Below are 21,991 nucleotides of genomic sequence, written 5' to 3'. Positions count from 1 at the left end.
CCAAACTTTTCTTAGAGAAGCAGGGAAAAGTGGAAAAATTATGAAGGCATGAGAGTAACTCAATGAGTGATTATAATTAAACAGCATCATCTATTAACTTCCATGTTCTCACCTGCCTCAGTGGCTGGGTATCGTGACACTGACACAGTTTTACCTCTATTATTCTCTGGAATCCATCCTCATCTGGTCTGTCTGGATTAGGAGCACAAAGTGATAATTAATTGATGGACTCTTAAGATTTAATGACATTTTGAGAACATTTTTTCAATGGGCTCACACTAAAGATCCTTTTATTGATAAAAAATAATTTTATTTTTACCATTCACAATGTCAGCTGCTAATACTCATCTTGTCAGCCCAAATTTGTAGAACTTTATAACTGAGTATCTTCCTCATCAGACTGCATTTCAAGAAGCTAGGTCCCAAGTCTCTGGATCTTTATTTTCCTTGCTTAGGTCTTAAATATAAGATAAATTCGACTAATAATTATAGGACTGCATTGGAATTCTAAGTATTCAGGCAAGCTGTAGAACGTATAACTGTAATTCACATTCTTTTTATTCAAATATTCTTGTTTGAGTAAACCACACTAAGAATAAGGAAGTAGTGACTGAGTGCCTTGCCAGTACAGCAGATGCTAGAACATACTGCAGCATTACTATTCCCCAGGGTTTATTGTTATGTAAGTTCTTGTTCAGCTTCCTTTGTTTTCTTTCACTTCTGAGAACTTAACTTTCGTTTCTCACTCAGCTCCTGTGGGGAAACTCATTTGTGGAGACCAGCCCTCTGGCTTGGTGAGTGAATCTGTTCTACACCGACTCCTGCCCTGCCCTCACTGTTCTCCCCTGATACAAGACTCCTCTGCTTTGGACTGAAGGTGAGTGGAGCAATTTGTGGGAACATAGAATGGGAGGCTTTGAGAAGAATAGATTGACTGTGTCTGGGTGAGTTTAATTTGTAGTACTGAAGCTGCTCTGCATAAACAAAAAGAGGCAGCTTGTGAACTGTCTTTTGAGATGGCAGAGGAAGAAAGGATTGAGTCTGGGAGAGGGGTAACCTTTAAAGAAGAGAGGTTTGCAAAAGCAAAAAGCCTTGTTTGTTTCCTAGAGGGATCATTCATTTCTTCAATCTAGTACCTCCATCACCTTCCTTGTTGGAAATAAAGCTCAGAATCTTAAGGGAGACGAGCACTCAAACAAAGGATTTCTCAGCAAAGCAATTTTACTTCTGCGCAGAGGGGTGCTTCTCCTTGGCCGGTCACCACGAGAGCACACTAGAACAAAGGAGGAAGAAAGTTTTTATTCCTGACGCAAATCCAACCCCTGTGCCCTTTCCCCATTGGCTGGAGTCGGCCACACAATCTAAACTAGACCCAGTTGGCTAAACATTTTAACTTTCTTTAGATAAGGTGGGCACGTGAGGGAGAGAGGGGAGATGGGGAAGGGGTGTCTGCGAGGAGCTAGAGAACTAATCTTCTTCCAAAATAAGGAAAGGAATGTGAGTTGGTACTGATAACGCCTGGTACTGTGGCATGTCTGGGCATGTAGCAAAAGCAGAAAGGAAAGAAAAGAGAAGAAAAGTGAAGTGGTGGGGGGGCACCATGAATTAAAGAATAAAGGATTGATCAGGCTATTTGAAGAGAAACCTTATTGTATCCCACATTCCTATTCTGTCATTTTGATTTTTCCATTTTGCCAACGCAGATCAGAATATTCTTTTATTCAGAGGCAGCAAATTCCTTCCTCCTTTCTCCCGAAAAAGCCTGTGCAATGAAGCTTTGTTTTCACTTTTCATAAAGCAACCTCATGATGAGGTTCAGCAGGGATGAGAGCCCTTATCCGGATCTGGGTATGAGGTGAAGGAGTCTTAGGTACTCACTCTTCAGAAGTAAGGCCCTTTTGAAGCGTATCCTTTTACTTGCCTTCTGGTAACTCTCTGGATGCTGTCCATAGCTTTCCTGATAAATTAGCAAATTAGCAGCCCTCTGGTTAGTCCGACGAGAGAGGCCGCAGGACGGGCAGACTGCTGCTCATCTCTGCGGCTCCACTTTGGTCTCTTGTCTCTGAAGGTCCAGTCACAGGGAACTTGTTCTTCTGAGTGCCCACAGCTTACTCTTCCTTTGTAGCAGGACGAGCCGCAGAAAAATCTCCTCAGACACTGAGTTAAAGAAGGAAGGGGGTTTATTCGGCCGGGGGCATAGGCAGACTCCTGTCTCAAGAGCTGAGCTCCTCGAGTGAGCAATTCCTGTCCCTTTTAAGGGCTCACAACTCTAAGGGGATCCACGTGAGAGGGTCGTGATCGATTGAGCAAGCAGGGGGTACGTGACTGGGGGCTGCATGCACCGGTCATTAGATCGGAACAAAACAGGATAGGGATTTTCACAGTGCTTTTCTATACAATGTCTGGAATCTACAGATAACATAACTGATTAGGTCAGGGTGGATCTTTAACTACCAGGCCCAGGGTGTGGCACCGGGCTGTCTGCTTGTGGATTTCATTTCTGCTTTTTAGTTTTTACTTTTTCTTTCTTTGGAGGCAGAAATTGGGCATAAGACGATATGAGGGGTGGCCTCCTCCCTTAACTTCTGTAGTACCCAATGAACCTCTGGTATCCACTCCTGCTTTAGAAGTTGCTATTATTCTAGGTACACCTTTTCATCATGAGTTACCTCAACTCCCTACTCAATTTTCCCTTGCACAGAATTAAGGCAAGGAGTTGGTAATTTCTCCTGAGTCTTATCTTGATCTTATCTCGATCTTATCTCTGCCTATGTCACCCATATTCTGATGTGTCCTTTTCTTTGTTTCACTTTTCAGAGGTCCAGGTAACTGTCTCCTTATGTGTCTGTATCGTACATCTTGTCAAGGTCCGTATCTAGTACTTATTAATTGTCAAGTCTAGTACAGGACCCAATAAATAAAACTGTACTTTTAATTTTTGAAAAATATTTTTGACTAAATTCACAAAACAAAAGCATACAGGTATAGTAAAAAACAAAAACAAAAAAACTATCTATTCGATATATAATCAACATTGAATACCAGTAAGAGATTATACTCTGGACTAGGAAAAAGGAGGTAAACACGCAGTCAAAAAAAGGAAGTAAACCAGCAGTTTTAATGTAGCAAAAAGGTAGCAGTTACTACAGGATAAATGTAAAACCAATAAAACAAAAGCAACAAACTAAAAGGGATGCAATAGGATATGGTATCTGTAGTGCTCTTGTCAAGGGCTTTGCAACTTTAAATAGATTTCAGATTAGGTCTCACTGTGAGAAAATGACTGAGCAGTCTTCAATAAAATGATGGATTTAAGAACTGATGAACTAACTGTGAGAGAAAGAGATGAGACTGGGGTAGCTTTATGAAATTTGTCCTCTGTTATAAAATGACTTATCTGAAACATATTGACCAGAGAGTTAGAACTCTTGGAAAAAGGGTCATTAATGTGGGGAAAGCTAAACCCTGGACATTTTAATGGGTCATTGAAAAAGGAACTCTGAGTTTAGACAAATAAGAAGTGGTAACAATGTTTCTGAGTTCTCCAGGTTTCTGCATGCCAAGAACAGTAGTTCCTGACCCAAGGAACAGGGGAAATTTAAAAGATGTTGGCTAGGCCAGGTACCTGGTAGCTTGTGCCAATGCCTAGCCCCAAATCCCAGCACTTTGGGAAGCCAAGACTGGAGGATTGCTTGAGCTCAGGAGTTTGAGACCAGCCTGGGCAACGCAGTGAGACCTTGTCTCAAAAAAAAAAAAAAAAAAAAAGATATTGGTGGCTAAACCCCTTATAGTTTTTCTCCTTATTGTGTAGCCACTGTAATTTAATTTAATCTCTTTTTTTTTTTTTTTTTTTTTGACGGAGTCTTGCTCTGTCGCCAGGCTGGAGTGCAGTGGTGTGATCTCAGCTCACTGCAACCTCCGCCTCCTGGGTTGAAGTGATTCTCCTGCCTCAGCCTCCCGAGTAGCGAGGACTACAGGCAACTGCCGTCACACCTGGCTAATGTTTGTATTTCTTTTTTTTTTTTTTTTAGTAGATACGAGATCTCACCATATTGGCCAGGCTGGCCTCAAACTCCTGACCTTAGGTAATCCGCCCGCCTTGGCCTCCCAAAGTGCTGGGATTACAGGCTTGAGCCACAGCGCCTGGCCATCTTTTTTTTTTTTATCTAAATTGTACAGATAAAGAAAGCTTCTGTGCAGGTAATCAGAGTATTCTGAAATAAGGAAGCTATGGACCTAGTTAGCCTTCACTGTGTCATAAAAACTCCTACATTCGCACCACCTTCAAAGGGGAGCATGCATTTTGTTTATGTGTCTGTCTGTCTACCTGTCTTAGGTCGGAAGGCTTTCAATGGGGCTACATTTCTTCAATGTTAGAATAAAGAATGAATAGGCTGGGCGCGGTGGCTCACGCCAGTAATCCCAGCACTTTGGGAGGCCGAGGCGGGCGGATCATGAGGTCAGGAGATCCAGACCATCCTGGCTAACACAGTGAAACCCCGTCTCTACTAAAAAGATACAAAAAAATCAGCCTGGCCTGGTGGCGGGCACCTGTAGTCCCAGCTACTCGGGAGGCTGAGGCAGGAGAATGGCGTGAACCCGGGAGGCGGAGCTTGCAAGGGAGCCGAGATCGCACCACTGCACTCCAGCCTGGGTGACAGAGTGAGACTCCGTCTCAAAAAAAAAAAAAAAAAAAAAAAAGAATAAATCAAGAAAAATAAGCAATTATATTAGTTTTCTAGAGCTGTCATAGAAAAAGTACCAAAAGTGGTTGGCTTAAATAGCAGAAATATATTGCCTTACAATTCTGGAGGCTAGTTATCCAAGATAAAATGTGTTGGCAGGGCTGGTTCCTTCTGAAGGCTGTGAAGGAGGCATCTGCTCCATGCCTCTCTTCTAGCTTCTAATAGTTTCCTGGAAACCTTTAGCATTCCTTAGCTTATAGGTGCATCACCCCGATCTCTGCTTTCTTCTTCACCCTGGCATATTCCTTGTGTGTAAATGTCCCTTTTTGATAAGGACACAGTCATGTTGGATAAGGGTCTACCCTAATGAGCACATGGTAACTAAATAGTATTTAAATATACTAGTTTCAAATAAGAGCACATTCACACATTAGGATTTCAACATCATTTGGGGAGAAACAGGACAGACTTTATCTCTCTGTTACATATTCCCAATATACTTGGCCTCCTTTATGGATTGAGACTTTTTTCCCATGACCAACAGATGTTTCTTTGAAATGTATATTCATTGAGTCTATGTCATGTGTGTGATCCTATAACTATTTTAGCCTCTTTTCCTCTTCCCTAAAGATATACATCTTTAGGTTCCTATCACCATCCTTGCCGTATGTCCAGGCCAAGGTGAAATTTCAACATTTAAAACCACAGCATGCCCCAGAACTACATAGCTGGTCTGGATCTCTCCATTTCTATACTCCCCAGAGCACTGGGTATCAGTATAGCTCTTGTAGCCTTTACCTTTGTTGTCTGTTTAAATCTGCTGTAGTGGAGAGAATTCTGAAGGAGGAACTTGGGGACAATACATTCACTCTTACTCTACCTATTAGACTAGAATGAGTGATCTTTGTAAGTCACTTGATTCTACTGACACACCTGAAGAAAGGGAGTATTTTTATTTCTCAAGGGTTTTGTATGAAGAATAAAGACGTCAAAATGATTTCTAAATTGTAACTGCTTACAAAATTGTTCATGATGAAATTATTTTCCTATTATGGTGGTGGTGGTGGTGGTGGTGGTGTGTGGGTGTGTGTGTATGTCTTTTGGGACGGAGTGTGAGGTCATGGGAGGACTTGCTATGGGTAGATGTGTTAGGATGTAAACACTTCTTCACTGGAAACCATAATTGTGGTCCCAAAGCTCAGCTATTGGGAAACTGCTAATTGATGGTAAGAAAAGATGAGAATCTGATTAAAAGGTCTAATCATCTATGGAGGGATAAGGAAGTTGTGGCTTTATATATTCGTTAAACATTTTATTCTTGTTTGTGATTCACTCTTCTAGGTATAGAGGATATATCAGTGAACAAAAAATGTCCCAGTCTGTGAATGGATTACTTTTCAGGAGGAAGAAGTAGACATTTAAAGAACAATCTTATATATTACATAGTAAAAATAAGAAGCTAAATGTGCAGTGAGTGATAGTACTGGTGGTTTTGCTATAAGTAAATTATAGTATGTCCTAAGAAGAGGACATCTAAGAGGAGATTGAATTAAATGTAAGAGTGAATCTTGCTAACATCAGGGGGAGGATCATTTTACACAGAGAGAGGAGCAAGTGCAAAAGGCTTGAGGAGCCATAGATTTGACAGTTTAATTGAGGAGGTAATTTTTACATGGGGGAGAAAAGGCAGAGGAGATAAACCTTAACAGTATTAAGTAAAATAATTCAGACACCAAAGACATATATTATGATTCTATTTTTATCAATTGATTAAAAACCCAAAGGATATTATTAGTGGTTGCCTGGAGCTTGGGATCAGAATAGGAGTGATGGCATTAGGGTTTTTTTTTTTCAGGTGATAAAAATAATTTTAAATTGGGTTACAGTAATCGTTATATAGTTCCACAAATTTACTAGAAATTATCGCATGATACACTTAAAAATGACAGTTTGATGCTATGTAAATACAATTCAATAGCTTAAAAATATGCAAATATTCGTGAATCATGCAAATATTGGGGATACAATCATGCCATTCAGAGAGAAAAGCCTGTGTGCAAGCCCAGGGGCAGGGTGTGTTTAGTGCATTTCACATGGAAAATGTGTTTTGGGTTGGGGAGCAACGGGCAGGACAAATGATGGGTTACAGGAAGCTCTTGGTAGAAGAGCCTCAGTTTGTCCTCTCCAGTAGAAGAGAAAATAACAATAATTGCCTTGATGGGGTGAAATTTGTCCTGAGACAAAAATTAAGAATAAAGTGTTTGAAATTACTACAAAGTCCATTTTATTCTGTCATTGGTTTATTCTTCATGCCTTTCTTTTCTCCTTTCTCTGTTAAATATTAATGTTTTGTCCTGTTCTAAATCTCTGTAAAAGCAGTATTCTTTCTATTCCTGCTTTTCTTACCCTGTCCCCTTCAACATTCTCAGCACTGCAGGAGTTTGTGACCAAGAACTTCAAGAGTCAAGACGGAAGGAAACCAAGGGAGCAGTGCAATGGATTTCTCAGTAAAGGTAGACATAGAGAAGGAGGTGACCTGCCCCATCTGCCTGGAGCTCCTGACAGAACCTCTGAGCCTAGATTGTGGCCACAGCTTCTGCCAAGCCTGCATCACTGCAAAGATCAAGGAGTCAGTGATCATCTCAAGAGGGGAAAGCAGCTGTCCTGTGTGTCAGACCAGATTCCAGCCTGGGAACCTCCGACCTAATCGGCATCTGGCCAACATAGTTGAGAGAGTCAAGGAGGTCAAGATGAGCCCACAGGAGGGGCAGAAGAGAGATGTCTGTGAGCACCATGGAAAAAAACTCCAGATCTTCTGTAAGGAGGATGGAAAAGTCATTTGCTGGGTTTGTGAACTGTCTCAGGAACACCAAGGTCACCAAACATTCCGCATAAACGAGGTGGTCAAGGAATGTCAGGTAGGCTCCAAGATAGAGGAAAAGAGAGCAGAGAGCAGAAGATGGTACCTGATGTGAAATCTCCACTTTTTTCTCCTGCTTTATTCCCCTTGTCACCATAGAACTGAGAGTCCTGTGATCTCTTTCCATACTCTTTGCTTAGTTTCTGAAGCCCGAAGGACACTGCTGCACATTGTTTTTATTTTAAAAAGAGTACAAATTTTTAGCAAGGAAAAGTTGAATGAATGGAGAATTGCTTTGTAAGATAAGCTTTCATTGTCCCTCCGAGAAGAATAGTGTTTTTGGGAACATGTCTGGTTAGATGTGGGAAGAGTGGCAATGAAAGGAAGTCTTTCCTTACTGCAGGGTCTGCTTTTTCTCTAGGAAAAGAATCAGGCTACTCTTGATAAGAGGATGGTGACTTCCATCATCCAGGAATAAAGAATATGTTCATCTCCTCAGGTTTTCCCCCGTGCCATAGGTTCTAATCACCAGCCTCACTGTTTCTGTAAACTAGTTCCTTCTGAGAGCCATCCGATTTCTTCCTTGCTATCCTCTATTCAGGTGCTGAGAAAGCTCATAACTTTACTCTGGTATAATTTCTTTCTTACAGGAAAAGCTGCAGGCAGCCCTGCAGAAGCTGATAAAGGAGGATCAAGAAGCTGAGAAGCTGGAAGATGACATCAGACAAGAGAGAACCACCTGGAAGGCAGGAGGAGACACCTCCTAAGGGATAATTAGACAGGAATCTGGGCAGGACACTGGGCTCTATCACAAGGAGACCCCTTCCTCTTTGCTGTGCTAGAATTAACAAGTATAGAAGTCATTTGATTAGGTCTCATGTAATTCCTTCCCCGTTGGAGTTTAGGGGCTGGAGAGTAGACATATCATAAATCAACACTATATTTGGAAGTGAAGGCATGGAGGGAAATATCTGTGAAAATGCTTGCTGTGAATCCTGTGTTCCATTTGTGTCATCAGGTTTGAGGCTCCAATCCTTCCAGTAAACACCCTGAGGAAAGACCCAGGATTCCCTGTTTAGGGGGTTTGAGTAGGGGGATTTTTTTGTTTCTTTGTTTGTTTGTTTTTTGAGACAGAGTCTCTCTCTGTCATCCAGGCTGGAGTGTAGTGGCGTGATCTCAGCTCACTGCAACCTTGGCCTCCCTGGTTCAAGCGATTCTCCTGCCTCAGCCTCCCGAGTAGCTGGGACTACAGGCATGTGCCACGATGCCCGGCTAATTTTTTGTATTTTTAGTAGAGATAGGGTTTCATCATGTTAGCCAGGATGGTCTCAATCTCCTGACCTTGTGATCCACCCACCTCAGCCTCCCAAAGTGCTGGGATTACAGGCATGAGCCACTGTGCCCGGCCAGGTAGAGGGATTTAAGACACAGAAAGGCAAAGTTGTTAAGGACAGGTGTCTACAATCCAAGCCTCACCCAGGCATCACATTTTGTCTCAGATTAGGCCTCAATAAAACAGACTTGAGTGTATTGCTTTGGGAGGAGCTCAGGTTAAAAAGTAGAAAAACATGGCTTCACCAGAAATCGTGTATTGGCTTTTGCCTCCTGTTCCTTTTGAGAACTCCCTGAGGAAAGCAATTCTTATCCTGGCTCCTAGGCTCATACAAAGCAGGCCTTCAACCAGCCAGACTGACTGCCTCTTTCTCTTTTCATTCCCAAGAATCATATCCAGATCGAGAGACAGAAGATTCTGAAAGGGTTCAATGAAATGAGAGTCATCTTGGACAGTGAGGAGCAGAGAGAGCTGCAAAAGCTGGAGGAAGGTGAGGTGAATGTGCTGGATAACCTGGCAGCAGCTACAGACCAGCTGGTCCAGCAGAGGCAAGATGCCAGCAAGCTCATCACAGATCTCCAGCGGAGGTTGAGGGGATCGTCAGTAGAGATGCTACAGGTAAGACTTGGGATGGAACACCTACATAAGAGATTAGGGGAGAAACACAGAGGCTGATTTTCCTTCCCTTCCTAGTCTCTTGGCTTTCTTCTGTGTGGTGACATTAAATGGTTCCTTTGGCCCGGCAGTGCCCCTTTTATGCCCATCATTTCAGGGGTCACAGAGATCATTAAGTGTATGAATGGCAAGGGAAATTCCCATTATTATTTACTTACGAGAGGCAGTGTAAAAATTTGAGCTTGGAGAGACGATTCTTTGTGCCATGAGCAAATCAGTTTTAGAACCTTCCCACCACATCAAAAACATTTCTCATGCCTGTTTGTAGTCAATATCTGTTTCTACCTCCACCTCCTGGCAACCAATCTGTTTTCTGTCTGTATGGAATTGGCTTCTCTGGACCTTTCAATATGAACTGAATTATAAAACATGTAGTCTTTTGATTCTGGCATCTTTAACTTAGCATAATATTTTGAGGTTTATTTATATTGCAGTATGTGTCAGCATTTTGCTCTTGTTGCTAATACTATTCCATTATCTGAATATATCATATTGCGTTTATGTGTTCACCAGTTGGTGGCTCTATGAATATTTTCCAGTTAGGGACTATTATGAATAATGCTACAGTAAACATTCACTTACATGTCCTCATACAAACATGTTTTCATTGATCTTGAGTAGATTTTAAGAGTGTTGTATGTTAAGTTTATGTATAATTTTTAAGTTGTCATACTATTTTCCAAAGTTGTTGCTCATTTTATATGAGTAACCATATAAAAGCTTATAAAAAGCAATATAAAAAGTTTCTAGGTTCTTCACATCCTTGTTAGTACTTGATTATTTCCTTCTTTTTTTTGTTTTAGTTACAGCCTTTCTGCTGGGAATGTAATGGTATCTCAGTGTAGTTTTAATTTGCTTTTTCCTAATAACTAACACTGCTGAAAAGCTTATTATTTCCACATGTAGATTCTGTACCTTTTTTAAGAGTTTTTTCTATTTTTTATTTTTGGTGCTATTGTAATTTTTTTTTTTATTTCAAATTTCAATTCTTCATTGCTGGCATATAGAAAAGAAATTGACTTTAGTATTTTAATCTTGTATATTGCAACCTTGCTATAATTACTTATCAGTCATAGAAGAGTTTTTTTTAATGTCAATTCTTTGGCATTTTCTACATAGACAATCATGTCATCAGAGAATAAAGTTAATTGTTTCATACTCTGCAGTTTGTATAGTTTTCTTTTCTGTTACTTATTTTTTTTTTTTTTTGGAGATGGAGTCTTGCTCTGTTACCCAGGCTGGAGTGTAGTGGCATGATCTCACCTCACTGCAACCTTCGCCTCTCGGGTTCAAATAATTCCCCTGCCTCAGCCTCCCGAGTAGCTGGGACTAGCGCATGCTGCCACACCTGGCTAAATTTTTTTTGTATTTTTAGTAAAGACAGGGATTCACTGTGTTGCCCAGGCTAGTCTCGAACTCTTGAGCTCAGGCAATCTGCCCGCCTTGGCCTCCCAAAGTGCTAGGATTACAGGCGTGAGCCACCGCGCCCGGCCAGCAGTTTGTATAGTTTTCATTTGTCTTTGATTGTTTTATTACACTAGCTAGGACTTCTAGTACAATGTTCAGTAGGGATGGTGAGGGTGATATCCTTATATCGTTTCCTTTTTTCTGACCTTAGGCGGAAAGTACTCAGTCTCTCACTCTGAAGTATGATGTTAGCTATAGGAGTCTTTTTTTTCTTTAGATTTGTAATGAAGTTGAGAAACTTCTTTTTTTCTTTTTTTTGAGACGCAGTCTCGTTCTGTCACCTGGGCTGGAGTGCAGTGGCACGATCTCGGCTCACTGCAAACTGCCTCCTGGGTTCAAGCGATTCTCCTGCCTCAGCTGGGACTACAGGCCGCCCACCACCACATCCGGCTAATTTTTGTATTTTTAGTAGAGACAGGGTTTCGCTATGTTGGGCAGGCTGGTTTCGAACTCCTGACCTCAGATGCGTCCGGCCAAGAAACTTCCTCTTTATTCCTAGTTTGCTGAGAGTTTTTATCATGAATGGTGTGAATTTTGTCAAATAGCTTTTCTGCCTCAGTTGATATAATCATATGATTTTTCTTCTTTATTGATATGGTACATTACATTAATCAATTTTCAAAGATTGAACCAGCTTGCATACCTTGAATAAATCTCACTTGCTTGTGGTGCACAATTTATATATATATTTTGTTGGATTTGTTTTACTAATGTACTGTTGAGAATTTTTGCATCTGTGTTCATGAGAGATACTGGTTTCTGGTTTTCCTTTCTCATAATGTCTTTACTTGGCTCTGGATTAGGGTAATGCTGACCTCATAGAATGTGTTACAAAGTAGTCCATCTCCTTTCATTTTCTGAAACAAATTTGGGGAGAATTTTGATAATTTCCTTCTCCAACTTTTGGTAGAATTCATCAGTTTACCAATAAAATCCACTAAGCCTGTTTTTAAAGTGTTGCTTAATATTTTGGAGTATTACAGCTATCTGTTACTGATTACTAGTTAAATTCTATTGTTGTATAAGAAAACATTTTGTATGAGTTCAATTGTTTACATTTGTTAAAGTGTATTTTGTGGTATACAGTGTGTTATAGCTTGGTTAATTTTCCATGTGAGCTTGAGAAGAACAGATATTTGCCTTTAGATGGAATATTCTATGAATGTCATTTAAATCAGTTGCTATATAGTGTGCTGTTCAGGTACAACTATAGTGGTAATCATTTCCTGTGGCTGCTGTAGGAAATTGTCACAAACTTTGTAACTTAAAACCACATACAAAAAAATTGCCTCATAGTTCTGAAAGCCCAGAGTCCAAAATCAGTGTACCAGCAACCACCAGAAGCTAATAGGGAAGCATGGAACAGATTACAGTAGGGACCAACATTACCAATATCCTGATTTTGAACCCAGCCTCAAGAACTGTGAGATAATAAATCTCAGTTGTTTAAAAACCATACGGTTTGTGCTACTTTGTTACAGCAACCCCAGAAAATTAAAACCCCTACCATTTTTGACTGTTTTCTGTTCACTGTATTTGTTCTCTGCTTTTTTTTTCCCTTCCTCTCTTTTTCTGCCCTCTTTTAACTATTTTGTATTATTCAATTGATTATTTTATATTATTCAATTTTCTTTCCTCTCTTAGCTTATTAGTTATATATTACTACTGTATAGTAATTACATAGTAATACATATATTACTATGTATATATAATATACATAACAAATATAGCTATATTAGTTATATATAATATACATAACTAATATGCCTAAAGGTATATATATAAATATAAAACAAACATACATATATATTTGAAATTTTTTTATATTTGAAATATTAAAATATTTTAAAAATATAAACATTTTATAAATATATAAAAATATATTTTAAAAATATAAATAACACTATACATATATATATAAAGGCTTAGTGGTTGCCCTGGAGTTTGCAATACGCATTTACAACTAATCTAAGTGTACTTACAAATAACACTATACCCCTTCACATGTAGTGTAGGTACCTTAGAGCAGAGTATCCTCAATCTCAAGTAACATTGCTGTCATTCATTTCACTTATCCATAAGCTGTAATCACCAACTACATTGTTGATATTACTTTAAACCATTATCTCATATATTAGTTGAGAATCAGAAAAATAAAATACTTTATTTTACCTTTATTTCTTTTTCAGTGCTCTTTCTCTCTTTGTGAAGATCTGAATTTCAGACATATACTCTTCTTCCCCCTGAATAATGTCTTTTAACATTTATGGCAAAGTATTTCCTTCATTATTGCAGGACAAAATTTCTGAATATAAAATTCTTGAGTCATGGGTGTTATTCTTTCAAAACTTTAATATTTATTCCACATGCTAAACTTTTACTAGTTTTAGTAGTTGTGTGTTTGTGTGTGTGTATATTCTTTGAGATCATTTACATACTGAATCATGCTGTCTGTAAATAAATATAGTTAATTTTAAAACTGCAACTTTTATTTTAGATACGGGGAGTATATGTGCAGGTTTGTTACATGGGAATATTGTGTGATGCTGAGGTTTGGGATACAGACCCCATCACCCAGGTAATGAGCATAGTACCGAATCAGTAGTTTTTCAACCCGCACCCTTCCTCCCTCCCCTAGTGTAGTCTGCAGTGTCTATTATTTCCATATTTATGTCCATGTGTGCTCAATAGTTAGCTTCCACTTATAAGTGAGAACATGCAGTGCTTGATTTTCAGTTCCTGTATTAATTTGCTTAGGATTATGGCCTCCAGCTGCATCCATGTTGTTGCAAAGGACATGATTTTATTCTTTTTTTTCTTTTTTTTTGAGACGGAGTCTCACTCTGTCGCCCAAGCTGGAGTGCAGTGGCGCGATCTTGGCTCACTGCAAGCTCTGCCTCCCGGGTTCAGGCCATTCTCCTGCCACAGCCTCCCGAGTAGCTGGGACTACAGGCGCCTGCCACCATGCCCGGATAGTTTTTTGTATTTTTAGTAGAGACGGGGGTTTCACCGTGTTAGCCAGGATGTTCTTGATCTCCTGACCTCATGATCCGCCCACCTCGGCCTCCCAAAGTGGTGGGACTACAGGCATGAGCCACCGCGCCCGGAAATTTTATTTTTTTTTTTTATGGCTATGTAGTATTCCATGTGTATATGTACCACATTTTGTTTATCCAGTTTACCATTGATGGATACCTGGGTTGATTCCATGTCTTTGCTACAAGCAAAAAAACAAAGAACCCCATTAAAATGGGCAAAAGTCATGAACAGACATTTATCCAGAGAAGACATATAGGCGGCCAATAAACATATGAAAAAATGCTCATCATTGCTAATAACCAGAGAAATGCAAATCAAAACCACAACAAGACACCATCTCACAACAATCAGAATGGCTATTATTATAAAGTCAAAAATTAACAGATGCTAGTGAGGCTACAGAGTAATGGGAACATGTACTCTGTTGGTAGAAATGTAAATTATTTCAGCCATTGTAGAAAGCAGTCTGGAGATTTCTAAAAGAACTTAAAACAGAGCTACTGTTAGACCCAGCAATCCTACTACTGGGTATATACACAAAGGAAAATAAATCATTCTACCAAACCAAATATAGTTTTACTTCTCTTTCATGCTAGATGTCTTTTTCTTTTTATTTTTACTCTTTTCTTCTATATCTTTCTTTTTTGTTTTTTTTAATCTTTATTGCACTTGATAAAACTTCCAGTACAATGTTGACTGTAGTGGTGAAACCACACATGCTAGTCTTTTTCTTGATTTTAGGAGGAAGTAATTCAGACTTTCACTATTAATTATGTTATTAGCTGTATATTACTTATACATGTTTCTTATCAGTTTTGAGGATGTTCTCCTTTATTATCAGTTTGTTGAGAGGTTTTATCTGAATGGATGTTGATTTTCTTGTTGAATTTTAGAAGTCATTTATAGATTCTGGATATTAATACCTTATCAGACATATAATTTGTAAATATGCTTTCCCATTCTGTGGATTGCCTTTTCACTCTCTTCATAGTGTTCTTCGTAATTTAAGAGTGATTTTTTTAAAGTTTAATTTTGGTAAAGTTCTGTTTATTTTTTCTCACATTGCCTTTACTTTTTATATCATAGCCAACAAATCACTACCAAATCAAATGTCATGCAATTTTCCCCTCTTCTTCTAATAGTGTTATATCTTTAGATCTTTGATTTATTTTTAGTTATAGTGGCTATATGGTATAAGTTATCTATTTTTAATGTTATTGTAGCCATTGTATTATATTGTGCCATTTTTTGCAAACAGTTTGGTAATAAGGGTGAAGAGGTGGCAGAGAGCTGAGCAATGTGCCATTTTTTGCAAACAGTTTGGTAATAAGGGTGAAGAAGTGGCAGACAGCTGAGGAATGGACCATAGAGGACAATATTTGTTTGTCTGTCCAACCTTTATTCCTTGTGATTGTTTCTTTATAATAACTTTTGAGGAACCATCCCTACCCTGTCTCATTCCCTGTAGTTGGTTAAAGTAGACAAAATTAGTAGCATTAGGCATGTATATGTTACTCAGTTCTGGCAAATCATTATATCCAATTCTTCTATTTTTACCAACTTTACAGTAATTATTTTAAGATATATACTTGACTCAATTGGGGTCGATGGTTTGCATGCCTTAGAATTTTACTGTCATGAGTAAAAAGAACAGTTGTCTTTTCTGATGGGTATCATATCAGGGATAATAATTTAAACCAGGAGAGTCAAGCTGATGCCATAATTAATCTGAAAATAAGTCAATATAATAGGTATAAAATATAATTTTTAGAAGAAAAACCAGATTCTGATGGCAAGATTTTAGTTTAAAGATCTAGCTATGAGTAAAATTATACTTGACCCCTTGAATTTGTTTTTTTAAAATTTAAACCAGTTTTAGTTGGTTTTGTCAGATATTATAACAACAAAAAAGCTAATACAGGCAGTGAAACTATTTCTGAGGGTGTGAAGTCAACTGGAGGTCAATTCTTTGTTGGTATAAAGGGGGTCAGAGCAGACAGCGGGAGACCAAATATACTGGCACATACTTGTTCAAAAAAATAAAGGAAATAATGATTATGGTGAGAAAGAAAAGATAGCTAAAAACAGTTAAAAATGTAAACTAGTGTAGGTTAATAAAATGTTGGAATTCAGGATAAAATTTTATAGTTTCAAAGATGATGACTAAGTGGATAGTGACGCTATTCGGGACAGTGGGGTGTAAATAGTTGGGAAATAGTAAGTTACATTTAAGACCTACTCAGTTACTTGTTACTGTGGCTTGTTTCATACTGGAAAATGGATGAGATCACCTACGGTGGAGTTTAGTCAGCATATAGAGTGAGTACCTGGAGGCCAGACAAACTTTTACTTGAAATGCTTGCTTGCTTTTGCTCATGGCAGCAGTACACTTCTTAAGGACTTTTATTATTAATTTTCATCATTAAATCCCTAAAGCCTGAAAAAATATCTGGCAAACATATTTCGCCGTTTCGTGTCTGTTGATGTATAAAATAAAAACACAATGAATTAATGAGGTTATCTCATTACAAATATATAAAAATATTAGAGCTCCTCCCTCTTTTTAAAATATATTCCTTCTTGAGATACTTGAAGCATCTTCCTAACACCCTCGTCTTAGTCCTCTGTAGTGGTCAGTCTGAATCTTATCTCCACACTTTGTCCCCAGTCTGTGACCATCTATTTATTCCCACCATATCCAGGGGTAGTAAGAGTGTGGGGAGGAAGGTGGATAAAACTTTGTAAGATAGGAGGGCCTATCACTCTTTTGAGCATTGCTAGACAAAATACAGGATGCTCAGTTAAAGTTTAATTTCAGATAAAAGAATCGTAATATTTTTAGTATAAGAGTATCTTAAATATTGCAAGGGTCATATATATAACAAAAAATGTACTGTTTATCCCAAATTCTAATTGAACTAGTCACTTTTATGTTCTAAATCTGGCAACCCTATCTTGACTCATGTTTTCTATCTTTTCCCCAGGATGTGATTGACGTCATGAAAAGGTATATGTGGAAGAGGGATGTGTCCTTATTTTTCTGAAAAGAGAATTATAGTCCTGAGAGATATCTTCCTTCAATCAGAACAACTTAAAAAATCGCAAGGCTGGGAAATTTGTGTATTAAATTGTCCCAAATTGCTAATCACAGATTAAAGTTTTCAATTGTAAGAAATTTTGGTGTTGGGAGATCACAGAGTTAGGGTCAATGGAGGCCTTAGGAATGAGAGTTTGCAGTATCAGAACCCCATGACTTCACTCACTTTATTCCAACCTCTGTCTCTGTTGCTTCCATATTGCATAGATGTCTGTCTTATTGCAGTGAGGGTCTGCCCTTTTTATATGCCAGACTCCAAATTTTCCAGAGACAGTGCCTTTATGTTTGTTTTCCTCCCTGAGAATAAAATATACAATAACTTTCTAGGTGGTGCTTTTTAGATTTCTAGAAAAATAGGTTCAAGTCTTGAGGAATAGTGGCTTTGGTCCTGGTGCTAATATAACCTTTTCTTGCTCACGTACTTTACTGTCTTGTAGGAAAAAATAATATTCTTGTGTCTAAAGTTGCCCACCTACTTGGCAGCATCAAAGTTTTTTTAAACACATGAAAATCAGACCACTATTAATTAATTTAGTCATCGTAATTTGTCTTTCCCCAAAGAACTTGAAACCTCATACGTTATTCTCTAGGTCTCATATTGGGATAACAGATTTTGGAAACCCTTTAGCTCTTCAGTATAGGATCCCACTTTGATGTCTCTCAACAACTCAGTAGACAGATTCTATGGCCTCCTTAATGACCACCTGTCTAGGAACCCACATCTCTGGCCTCTTCCTGGTGGACCCACTGAGATGGCAATGACTTTTCTAAATATTAAATAAGTTTTTTAGAGGCACTGAATATCTTTTAAAAGCATTATTGGCTGGGTGCAGTGGCTCACGCCTATAATCCTAGCACTTTGGGAGGCCGAGGCAGGCGGATCACTTGAGGTCAGAAGTTCAAAACCAGCGTGGCCAACATGATGAAACCCTGTCTCTACTAAAAGTACAAAAAAATTAGCCGGATGTGGTGGCAGGCACCTGTAATCCCAGCTACTCGGGAGGCTGAGGCAGGAGAATGGCTTGAACCTGGGAGGCAGAGGTTGCAGTGAGCGGAGGTCACACCAATACACTCCAGCCTGGATGACAGAGTGAGACTCCTTCTCAAAACAAAAACAAACAAACAAACAAACAAAAGCATTATTATGTTATCTAATTTTATATTCATTTTTAAGAGGTCTAGCCTGGGCGACAGAGCGAGACTCCATCTGAAAAAAAAAAAAAAAGCATTATTATTATTATTTATTTATTTATTTATTTATTTTTGAGACAGAGTCTTGCCCTGTCGCCCAGGCTGGAGTGCAGTGGCGCGATCTCGGCTCACTGCAAGCTCCGCCTCCCGGGTTCACGCCATCCTCCTGCCTCAGCCTCTCCGAGTAGCTGGGACTACAGGCGCCCGCCACCACGCCCGGCTAATTTTTTGTATTTTCAGTAGAGACAGCATTTCACTGTGGTCTCAATCTCCTGACCTCGTGATCCACCCGCCTTGGCCTCCCAAAGTGCTGGGATTACAAGCATGAGCCACCGCGCCCAGCCAAAAAAAAGCATTATTATTTTATCTAATTTTATATTCATTTTTAAGAGGTAGAAAGCATGGGGTTAATTATTGCATTTTAAAAGTAAGAGAGTGAGCATCGTTGAAGTGAAGACCTTCCCAAGATTACACAGAGGAGAAGACCTTCCCAAGATTACACACAGACAGGTAGACATGAGCACATTTCTCTGAGCTCCAGTGTCAGGCGTCTCCCCTCTGCTGTCCTCAGGGAAGAGGGTCCAAGTGCATCAGTAAGTATGGTGAAAGGTGAAAGAGACAGTGATCTTGGATGGAGAGAAATAGGGCAAAGGTGTAAAGGTTATCAATTTTTGTTATCACTAGGAGTGAAAGCTGGACATTGAAGAAGCCAAAATCTGTTTCCAAGAAACTAAAGAGTGTATTCCGAGTACCAGATCTGAGTGGGATGCTGCAAGTTCTTAAAGGTAAGGGGATTCAGGGGAAGGCTGTGAGTGTGGATTTCTTAGTATCAGGGCTCAATAGGGAAGCGGGTGGTTTTTTTAGGTTAGGATATAGGAGAGGAGGTGGGCCAGAGAAGGAGGAAAATCCTGTGCTGTAGATGTGGTCCTATCTTAGGGGGAATGGCCAGGTGTCTGATTCATCCTCTCATTCACCAGTGCATAGAATCCCAGTATTCCCCCTTTCCTTTCCCTACTCTGGAGAAGAGACAAGTGTCAGTACTTACTCATTTGCTTCTAACAACATCACTGAAACTTTTGTCGTTTCAGAGCTGACAGATGTCCAGTACTACTGGGGTAAGATGATATGTATGGGGTCTTCAAATCACTTCCTTTCAGAATTGTGGTTACCATTAGATCTCATAATCTGAGTCTCATGTGTTCCTCCCCAAACATGCTTACACCATGTAGTTTTTTTTTTTTTTAAGACAGATTTTTGCTATTGTTGCCCAGGCTGGAGTGCAATGGCGCGGTCTTGGCTCACTGCAACCTCTGCCTCCCGGGTTCAAATGATTCTGCTGCCTCAGCCTCCCAAGTAGCTGGGATTACAGGCATGTGCCACCACGCCTGGCTAATTTTTGTATTCTTACACCCTGTAGTTCTTAAGTGTCCTACTAACCTCTGACTATCAACACAAGTTCCATTTGATATCGACACAAGTTTCATTTTCAATATGTCTCTTCTCAATGCCATAAGACACACCTATCCCGTATCCTTCACTTGACTGTAATTTTTTCTACAGTGGATGTGATGCTGAATCCAGTCAGTGCCACTTCGAATGTTGCTGTTTCTGCGGATCAGAGACAAGTGAAAACTGTACGCACCTGCACGTTTAAGAATTCAAATCCATGTGATTTTTCTGCTTTTGGTGTCTTCGGCTGCCAATATTTCTCTTCAGGGAAATATTACTGGGAAGTAGATGTGTCTGGAAAGATTGCTTGGATCCTGGGTGTACACAGTAAAATAAGTAGTCTGAATAAAAGGAAGAGCTCTGGGTTTGCTTTTGATCCAAGTGTAAATTATTCAAAAGTTTACTCCAAATACAGACCTCAATATGGCTACTGGGTTATAGGATTACAGAATACATGTGAATATAATGCTTTTGAGGACTCCTCCTCTTCTGATCCCAAGGTTTTGACTCTCTTTATGGCTGTGCCTCCCTGTCGTATTGGAGTTTTCCTAGACTATGAGGCAGGCATTGTCTCATTTTTCAATGTCACAAACCATGGAGCACTCATCTACAAGTTCTCTGGATGTCGCTTTTCTCAACCTGCTTATCCGTATTTCAATCCTTGGAACTGCCTAGTCCCCATGACTGTGTGCCCACCGAGCTCCTGAGCATTCTCATTCCCTTACCCACTTCTGCATAGTAGCCCTTGTGCTGAGACAGATTCTGCACCTGAGTTCATCTCTACTGAGACCATCTCTTCCTTTCTTTCCCCTTCTTTTACTTAGAATGTCTTTGTATTCATTTGCTAGGGCTTCCATAACAAAGCATCATGGACTGCTGATTTCAACTGTAATTGTATCGCCGTACTGTGGGCTGGAAATCCCAAATCTAGATTCCAGCAGAGTTGGTTCTTTCTGAGGTCTGCAAGGAAGGGCTCTGTTTCATGCCTCTCTCCTTGGCTTGTAGACGGCATCTTCTCCCTATGACTCTTCACATTGTCTTTATGTACATCTCTGTGCCCAAGTTTTCCCTTTTTATTAAGACACCAGTCATACTGGCTCAGGGCCCACCGCTAATGCCTTAATGAAATCATTTTAACATTATGTTCTCTACAAAGACCTTATTTCCAAATAAGGTAATATTCGAAGGTATTGGGAATAAAAACTCCAACATATAAATTTGAGGAAGTCACGAGTTCACTCATAACAATCTTACCCTTTCTTGCAAGAGATGCTTGTACATTATTATTCCTAATATCTTGGTTTCACTAGTAGTAAACATTATTATTATTTTTTTATTTGCAAGGGAAACATATCTAATCCCTCCTATAGAAAGAACAGTATTGCTGTAATTCCTTTGCAATCTCTTTTCTTCCTCATTTCCTCTGCCCCTTAAAAGATTGAAGAAAGAGAAACTTGTCAACTCATATCCACCTTATCTAGCAAAGTACTTAAGAATCTGTCACTTATAATGTATCCTTCAGAATGTGTTGGTTTACCAGTGACACCCCATATTCATCACAAAATTAAAGCAAGAAGTCCATAGTAATTTATTTGCTAATAGTGGATTTTTAATGCTCACAGTTTCTGAGGTAAAATTTTATCTTTTCACTTACAAGCTCTATGATCTTAAATAATTTACTTAATGTATTTTGGTGTATTTTCCTCAAATTAATATTGGCATTCAAGACTGTATCTAATTCCTCTGATCACTTTGAGAAACAAGCTTTTATTAAATGTAAGGCAATTTTCTATGGATTTTAAATATAAAAATAAATATTGTTCTGATTATTACTGAAAAGATGTCAGCCATTTCAATGTCTTGGGAAACAATTTTTTGTTTTTGTTTTGTTTTCTTTTTGCTTCAATAAAACAATAGTTGGCTCTACTGAAATCTCATTCTTCAGTTTCCAAAATCTTGCTGCACAAAATATGAGTTTCCATATGTCCAGTAAAGAAGGTCACGTCTAGGCTCAGCTGTCCTTGATAAGAGACGACCTTATGATGTTCAGATCTTTTTCTCGTAATGAAACACTTGAGTCTACCATTGCATTTACCATCCTAGGTACTTTTCTTTTCTTTTTTTTTTTTTTTTGAGACGGAGTCTCGCTCTGTCACCCAGGCTAGAGCGCAGTGGCGCAATCTCGGCTCACTGCA

At 39.2% G+C, this 21,991-nt stretch overlaps 2 protein-coding genes across 11 annotated transcripts in view; one reads left to right on the top strand and one right to left on the bottom strand.

The window, feature by feature from the left end:
- The window catches only part of TRIM5 (tripartite motif containing 5), a 46,696-nt gene extending 42,937 nt beyond the window's left edge, over nt 1-3,759 (bottom strand). For 5 of the 9 annotated variants that reach the window (XM_063641200.1, XM_063641198.1, XM_063641211.1 and 2 more), the window contains exon 1: nt 1,879-3,759. The gene's annotated coding sequence lies outside the window, so the exon portion shown is untranslated. Of the gene's footprint in view, nt 1-1,136; nt 1,274-1,878 lie in introns of all 9 variants that reach the window. The other 4 variants (XM_063641196.1, XM_063641204.1, XM_063641199.1 and 1 more) reach the window with 3 other exon arrangements.
- On the top strand, nt 565-21,635 carry TRIM22 (tripartite motif containing 22). Of its 2 annotated transcripts, XM_055282665.2 has the most exons (9): nt 565-682; nt 751-877; nt 7,115-7,603; nt 8,196-8,291; nt 9,266-9,496; nt 17,044-17,066; nt 19,032-19,132; nt 19,436-19,462; nt 19,908-21,635. In XM_055282665.2, exons 3-9 carry the CDS (start codon nt 7,181-7,183, stop codon nt 20,501-20,503), a joined length of 1,497 nt encoding a protein of 498 aa, XP_055138640.1. In that variant the 5' UTR covers nt 565-682; nt 751-877; nt 7,115-7,180; the 3' UTR covers nt 20,504-21,635. The 2 variants fall into 2 exon arrangements, with proteins under 2 accessions (XP_055138640.1, XP_063497259.1); XM_063641189.1 differs by lacking the exon at nt 19,436-19,462 and having other exon boundaries at nt 608-682.
- Nucleotides 21,636-21,991: the final 356 nt, after the last annotated feature.

This window comes from Symphalangus syndactylus, chromosome 6, assembly GCF_028878055.3.
Source record: "Symphalangus syndactylus isolate Jambi chromosome 6, NHGRI_mSymSyn1-v2.1_pri, whole genome shotgun sequence".
NCBI lineage: Eukaryota > Metazoa > Chordata > Mammalia > Primates > Hylobatidae > Symphalangus > Symphalangus syndactylus.
Note: the sequence above shows the minus strand (reverse complement) of the source record. Positions and strands in the feature narration are given on the sequence as shown.